General features: G+C 36.1%; 2 protein-coding genes across 2 annotated transcripts; one reads left to right on the top strand and one right to left on the bottom strand.

Moving 5' to 3' along the window:
• Window positions 1-935: 935 nt before the first annotated feature.
• LOC109158957 lies at window positions 936-1928 on the bottom strand. Its single transcript, XM_019306902.1, has one exon. The coding sequence runs from the start codon at window positions 1926-1928 to the stop codon at window positions 936-938; it is 993 nt and encodes a 330-aa protein (XP_019162447.1).
• A 3022-nt stretch (window positions 1929-4950) lies between these two features.
• Window positions 4951-7556, top strand: LOC109164075 (ran-binding protein 1 homolog a-like). Its single transcript, XM_019312834.1, has 4 exons — window positions 4951-5240; window positions 5339-5490; window positions 5593-5718; window positions 6981-7556. Exons 1-4 carry the CDS (start codon window positions 5083-5085, stop codon window positions 7214-7216), a joined length of 672 nt encoding a protein of 223 aa, XP_019168379.1. The 5' UTR covers window positions 4951-5082; the 3' UTR covers window positions 7217-7556.

The following is a 7556-nucleotide window of genomic DNA, read 5'->3' as shown; positions in this document are numbered from 1 at the left end:
TGTCCATCGAGTGGAAGCATCAATAAGGACCATAAAATATCGAAATGGTCCGGATGAAGGATTAATTGGTCCACAAATATCACCCTGTAGCCTTTGCAAGAAGACAGGTGACTCAAAATCAATCTTAGGACGCGAGGGACGAACAATAAGTTTTCCCCGTGCACATGGAACACATGTGTAATCTTTTGTAGAAAGAATGTTTGTCCTAAGAAGGTTATGTCCAGTTGAATTTGAAAGAATCCGGCCTATCATAGTTTGCCCAGGGTGACCTAAGCGGTCATGCTATAGACTGAAAGAATGTGTATCTTTAAACTTCACTGCGAGTGCAACGCAGGAGTGCTGGGGCCTGATATATGAATAATACAGGCCTGAAGAAAAGGAAGGAAGTTCTTCAATTTCCTTTTTCTGGTTATTGACCGTTTTGGTCAAAACAAGGAATTCGGTATTGTTTTTAGTTTTAGTTTCTATGTGGAAACCGTTGGACCGAATATCCCTGAAACTGAGCAAAGTTCTTTTTGATTGAGGATATAGGAGAGCTGAATCAATGATCAACTTTGTTCCTTTAGGAAGAATAAGTGAAGCTCTACCGGAGCCCACAATAGAAATGTCATCATTCGCTATGGTTGAAAGGTTGCCTTTGTGTTCCTTGAACGTTTGGAAAAATCTCCGGTCTGTCAGAATAGTGTGCGTAGTCGCACAATCAACCAAGCATAGGGTTGATTCATCTCCCATATCTCTAAAGAAAAAGAATGGGTATCAAGATAATGTCCAAGAAGGATCCATTGTATTTATTCAAATAGAACAAAAGTGTTCAAAGATAAAGGATCCATTATTCATATAGGACAAAAGAGTTCAAATGTAAACATGCACGCAGGCATGAAGTAAAATGGATGTCCATAAGGGAAAGAGAGAGAGAGAGAAAAAAAATAGGAGTATCACTCTTGATCTCCATAATCAGCTAGTTCATCGCCTAGCAGGTCATCATTCCCTAAGATGAGGGCATTTGCTTCAGGCAAAGATGATTGCCCAGAATCTTTCTTCTTTTGTCCTCCTTCCTGCTGGAGCATCTTTTGGTAAGCCTCGACCAGATGCTTAGGAGTCCTGCATGTCCTAGACCAATGTCCTTTGCAACCACATTTATAACATGGCTGCGACTGACCGGAGTTCTGTTGTGACTTGTTTGGTCTATATCTTTGAGTTTGCTTGTTCTGAGGACGAGAGTCACTACCGCTAGCTCCCCCTCTGCCACCTCGCTTTGGGCCCCTGCCACGACCTTTCCCCCTTCCCCGGCCCCGACCCCGCCGATTGTTGCTCTCCTGGGCAACAGTGTGTGCTTCAGGCACAGGTGCAGCGCCAGTTGGACGCGCATTGTGATTTTGCATCAATAACTGGCTATGCTTTTCAGCCACTAGTAAATCCGTAATGAGCTCTGGATGCGTATCATATTTTGTATTCCTGTACTGCTTCTGGAGCACATGGTCATTTGGATGGAACGTGGATAGAGTTTTTTCAATCAGATCCTCGTCCGTAATTGTTTGCTTACAGAGCTTCAATTGTGACACAATTTTGTGTAGGGCGGAGTTGTATTCAGTCACAGACTTAAAGTCTTGAAATCGGAGGTTAAGCCAATCATGTTGGGCCTGGGGGTGGACCAATGACGTCTGTTGGTCAAAGCGTGCCTTAAGAGATTTCCAGAGGACATAGGAGTCTTTTTCTGTTAAGTATTCATTCTTGAGGTCGTGGTTAAGATGGTGGCGGAGGAAAATGAGCGCTTTTGCCTTCTGGGCTGCAGTGCTCGTAGATGTCTCTTCAATGGTGTCCAGCAGTTCTGTAGATTGAAGATATATCTCAACATCAAGCGCCCAAGTGAGGAAATTGCTTCCATCGAGGGCGAGTTCAGCAAATTCTCTTTTTGCGAGAGCAGCCATTTCTACAGAAAATATTTAAATGAGGACAAAAGAAACAGAATGTGTGGCCTAGTTTATTTCAATAAACAAAAAAGGCCCAAGGAACATATAATATTGCATACAAAAAAAAATGGTCCAAATAAATGAGGGCTTGAATAAGTATAAAAATGGCCCATTAGAATGAAGATGATCCATTTAAAAAAATGGTCCAATCAAATAAAGATGGATGGATTTTTTTGTTTTATGAAATAAAAAAAAGAACCCTAGTGCAAGGGAAATAACGCTTCTGGCGTTATTAAAATTTGAAGCCACTCCCCTGGCCATTTAATTTAGATAGAAAAACGGTTCCGATGAAACCGATGAGAAAGCGGAGAGATTTCCGCCACTACCCGCAGAGTTCGCGGATGGCCACCATCGCCTCAAGCCAACGCCGCTCGCTGGTCGCCGGCGTCTCTCCACCGGCGATCGATTTCGAGGAAAGACAGCAGAGAGCGGAAGCCAAGATCGATCGATTGCCGCCATCTTCCATCGCCTCTCGTCATCATCACCGATCGTCTCAAGATCGTTGCCGTACGCAGATTGGTAAAGACATATATGTTTCGATTTTCGTTTTTGTTCGCTTGATTTTGTTTGGATTCATGAAAAATTATACATAGTATAAACAGAATCGAAAACAAGCAAAGCAAGTGCAAAACACATATTCATGGAAAACGAGAGAAAAAATAAATATATATATTTTGTTTGAGGTATTCCGAAAGGCAAAAAAAAACAGTAAAAGTTTTCATGCCGGTATGTCAAATATATTGAAAGTAATGCAATTTTTCACAAAAAAAAAAAAGTCATATGCAAATTTCTAGATCCAGTACATCTATTAATTGGAAATTTTGTTTGTTTTTGAAAGCACACAATGTTCGTCCAAAAAACCAACATATATACTGCTAATTTTTCATCCTAAGTTCTAAACAGGAATTATGTTGTGTGAACATTAGTTTTTTTTTTTTTTTTTTAAGACCAAAAGCTCACAGATCTTTTTATGTAAAAAAAAAAAAACTATTTTCTTGTACAGATCTTAATAGACAACATGGATTCCATTTCTTTTCCCAAAAAAGATTCACATATGTATATGTGTGTATATTGTACGAAGCATATTTATTTTTAGGATGTATAAAATTTTCATGGCTTGCAAATATGTATACACATACATACAGTGAACTGCACACATTCATATTTTTATATCAATGTATATACACAAACATTCATAAGATAGAAAGACAAATTGCATATATCAAGTTTACTAAATATATTCATTTGATGCAGATATATGCTGTCAGGAAATAGATGTTCATATTATCAAATTTCACATACCCAGTAAAGCATAATAAAATATAAACATGGACATGTGATTTTAGGCATCCTGAAAGCATAAAGCATAAAAAAATATAATATTACCGTTCACCGGAGTGTATTGAGCGTGCTGATAACGTGTTGTAATGCAAGTTTGTTGGTAACTTTTGCAGACCTTAGCTCGCGGGGAACAGTAAAAGAAAGAGCAGTATGGAGAAGATAAAGAACAGTGAGAAGAACAATTTTATTGCCTTGTAATCTCTAACTTCTGTACATGAATACAATAATATATAGAGTACAAATGTAACCTTCTCATTAAGTACAAAAACTGTTTCAGCTGTTACAAATAATCATAATAATGTCCATTAAGATTTGATTTATAACATGACTTTTTACAAAAGCATACAATTTAAGTTTTTATCTCATCGTGATCCTTTAATTAAAAGTCACCTTAGCTAAGGTCATAATGTGAGTTTCATACAAACCGTACACCTTCATGACTAAATTACTTAATTTTGTACATAAAATAATTTAAAAATTAATTTTCTTTGTACATATATGACTTGTAAATACATAAAGAACAACCAATTCAATACTTCTACAATGACAAGTTTTTTTTTTTCTTTTTTTAATTCACATGCGCGATTAGGATAATGCCTAATGTTTATTCAAATAAGTACTTTAAAATATATCATAGTAAGATTACATTGGAGTTATTCATGTATAGATAATTAAATGTTGAATTTGCGTATTTAAATAGGTAATTCTAAGTTTACAAATGCTAGAAAAAGATAGTCAAGATTGATTATAATTATCAATGAAATAATTATATGGGTATGGTTGAAACCATATACGGGACATAAGGGAGAGTAAATAAAGATTATGACATAAGATATTAAATATATACTAATATAGTTTGAGGGAATTCTGGCTAAAAATTGAATTTGAAGGGGGTGCCAGCAATCTGGCATTTTACCGCGACCATATTATAGAAACATTGATAGGAGATGTACCTTAAGCTTATTTGCTCTACATAACACATTAAATTGCATCTTTTATTAATTATGTTCTTACTTGTGATTATTAATTACAGTAATAAAAGTCGACTTAAAATACATTGACAATTTCAATGACTTTGCTTTGTAAACAAGAATAATAGTTATTTGATGCAATGTTGTTTTGCAACCAAACACAACAGTTAAATTTCATTATCAACGAACAACATTTGATGCAATGTTTTAATAGTATTCATATTCACATTGTATAATAATAATAATAATAATAATAATAATAATAATAACTTTTATTTAATTATAATAACACTTGCATGATCCTAATTTAACACTGACAAATACGTTGATATTAGTGAAATTTTACAATATTTTAGTATTTTGTTATATCATGTACCATGTCACGTTTAAAGTTAAATAAAGTTAAATTCTTTTTTTAAAAAAATATATCATTAAAAAAGTTGTAGGTTAGATCAGAGTTCTATTAAGACTTTAATATTAGAATTCTATAAGGATTTAGATAGTAGATATACACATTTTATTGTTTACCAAATTATTTTTATTTTGAATAAATGGCCATTTTTGCTTTTTTATACACAAATATTGTAAAAAATAATAATAATAATTGAAGTTAGACGGGTAGCACTTTTGCTCATCCCTGTTTTCGGTGCATAAAGCTCACGCTTTCATCGCTGTCGCAGTCTTTTCTTTCGGATTTCAAACCGCCCCACTACCATATAACCTCCTTCTTCCCTATCAAACCCTTCTCTCTTGACTTCAATCCTCTAATCTCGCACTCAGATTCCTAGATACACACTACTATGGCAAGCACTGATCCCGAGCGTGAGCACAGAGACGAGGAAGAAGCCGCCGCCGCCGCGGAGGATGAAGATACCGGAGCTCAGGTTGCGCCTATCATCAAACTCGAAGAAGTTGCCGTCACCACCGGCGAGGAAAACGAAGATTCCATCCTCGATTTGTAATCCTCTCCTCCCCGATTCTCTGATCTTATGCTAATTCTCTCTCTCGATCTGCTTAATTCGTGGATTTTGATTATTGTTGCTCTACTTTTATCAGGAAATCGAAGCTTTATCGGTTCGATAAGGAAGGGAATCAGTGGAAGGAGAGAGGCGTCGGGAGTGTCAAACTCTTGAAGCACAAGGAAACTGGAAAAGTTCGCCTTGTTATGCGCCAGGCCAAGACTCTTAAGATCTGCGCTAATCATCTCGGTCTGTTTTCGTGTATTTTTGTATGAACTATTTGTAGATCGATTGAACTTCGATCCGATTGATAATCTGTGAAAATTGTGTTGTTTTGCATGTTGTTTGCAGTGCTACCGTCAATGACAATTCAGGAACATGCTGGAAACGAAAAGTCTTGCTTGTGGCATGCAGCGGATTTTGCAGATGGTGAACTAAAGGATGAGCTTTTCTGCATCCGCTTTTCATCTGTGGAGAGTAAGTACTCTTATACTATTTCCTTGATAGTGTGTAGTTTTTGAAGTTCAATTCTTTGTGTTTGCCCCTTTTCAAGGGTGCTTTCTTGATAGAATGTCACAACTTAAAGTTCAGTTCTTTTCTGGTCAATGGTTCAATCCATTGTGCTTTAAAGTGATTTTTAAATTTGTTTACTTTGCAATGCCGATATCTGCAACTTGAACTTGGTCATATCAAGTTATTCAGATTTACTAGTCTCTTGATTTAAATGAGCTTATCTTATGTTAGTATCAATGAACTAGGTAACTAGGTAGCAGGTGCAAGGAGGATTCTTAGTTTGTGATTGAGTTTCTATTTTGTTAGGATCCAATGAAAATCAAGTTAATCTGTTGTTGAAGTGTCAGAATGCTTAAATTAAATGAACTCTCAGAGGTCATCGGTGGAAAGCCTTGCACAAAGTTATCCTAAAAGATAATGGATGGTTCCTTTCTCAAGATAAATTGCACAGGAGACTGTGTTCTATATTTCAATTGTATTTCAGAAAAGAACATCAAAATTCCAAGCAGTTAGTATTTTTATTAAAGTTCTAATAAAATGTTTGATCATTTGTAAGCCATCTAATTTTATCTGCCTTTAAGTTGTAAGTATCTAGAAAAACCTCTGGAAGGGGATTATGAAGTGACATGCTGGGGTTGAATAAAATTAAATTTTTTCAGTAGATATCTGGTTCAGTGATTCCCGAAAATATGGATGGCTGGGATGGTAAAAATTGAATTCAATTGTAAGATCAGGGTATTGTGTCATGTAATTCTGTTATGATCAGAATTGAAAAATTCAACAAATTTCATGGGACCTCTTGTATGTTATAAGCAGATGTCATATACAATGTTTCATTAGATTCTTAACCATTTCTGCCTATTGTTAATTCAGTCTTGATCTGTTTTCTGTTGGCATTTATGGTTTATCTTTGGAGTACCCCAATTATCTCTGAAAGCATCCAAAGATGAATGCAGTTATTCAAAAAGTTACCTATAATTGTAGATAACTTTGTTGATGAATTTGATGTATTCATATAAATTTTTGGTTTAATTAGCATACTTTTTTTCCTATAAAGCCATACATTGCTAGAACTGAGTCCCTTAATTTTGGGTATAATTTATTTGTTTGGCTAATGCCGGCACCTTTGGAACTCTGTTCTCTTATCAGAATCACCAATTGCCATTTTTCATTTTTATGTTTGTAAGCATTAGGGCCTTAATCTTACATATTGTTCTTTCTACTAGATTGCAAGACTTTCATGGAGATGTTTCAAGAGGTTGCTGAATCACAGAAGAAAGAAGAAAACAAAGATGCATCTGATACTGCTGGACTGCTTGAGAAGTTGAGTGTTGAAGAGAAGAAGGCTGAAGAGAAAACTGAGGAGAAGGTGGAAGAGAAAAGCGAGAAAGAGACTTCTGTTGAAAGTGAGGGGAAGGCATCAGAAGTTGCAGAGAAGAAGGATGAGTCCTCTTCAACTTAAAGTATGCACATGCAATGTTCGTTGCCCTTGGTCAAAATATAAGGGATGATGATTTTTTCGCGGGGAGTGTTTGGGTTTCTTGGTCTGTCATTTTAGTCAGTCTAATGTTCTGGCAAACTCAGGGGAGGGGAAGGGGTTGGGGGATTGGGTTTGGATTTCTTAATCTGTCGTTTTAGTCTGTGTAATGCTCTGGCATACTTTTGAGTTTAAGGTTAAGGTCTCATTCTGGTTACAAGGTATTTGCGCCAGGCATAACACAAATTCATGCCTTATATAATATTTATCTGCTTAGATGTATGCTCTCTTGTCCATGTCTCACTTCCAAGGCTTTTTCAGTTTT

This window comes from Ipomoea nil, unplaced genomic scaffold, assembly GCF_001879475.1.
Source record: "Ipomoea nil cultivar Tokyo-kokei standard unplaced genomic scaffold, Asagao_1.1 scaffold0302, whole genome shotgun sequence".
Taxonomy (NCBI): Eukaryota; Viridiplantae; Streptophyta; class Magnoliopsida; order Solanales; family Convolvulaceae; genus Ipomoea; species Ipomoea nil.
Note: the sequence above shows the minus strand (reverse complement) of the source record. Positions and strands in the feature narration are given on the sequence as shown.

Excerpts from the sequence above, each read along its gene's own strand:
- LOC109158957 (XM_019306902.1), bottom strand. The coding sequence starts at position 1,928 with ATGGCTGCTCTCGCAAAAAGAGAATTTGCTGAACTCGCCCTCGATGGA.
- LOC109164075 (XM_019312834.1), top strand. The coding sequence starts at position 5,083 with ATGGCAAGCACTGATCCCGAGCGTGAGCACAGAGACGAGGAAGAAGCC. Across the intron at positions 5,241-5,338 it reads GAAGATTCCATCCTCGATTT|GAAATCGAAGCTTTATCGGT; the intron begins GTAATCCTCTCC and ends TACTTTTATCAG. Across the intron at positions 5,491-5,592 it reads GATCTGCGCTAATCATCTCG|TGCTACCGTCAATGACAATT; the intron begins GTCTGTTTTCGT and ends TGTTGTTTGCAG.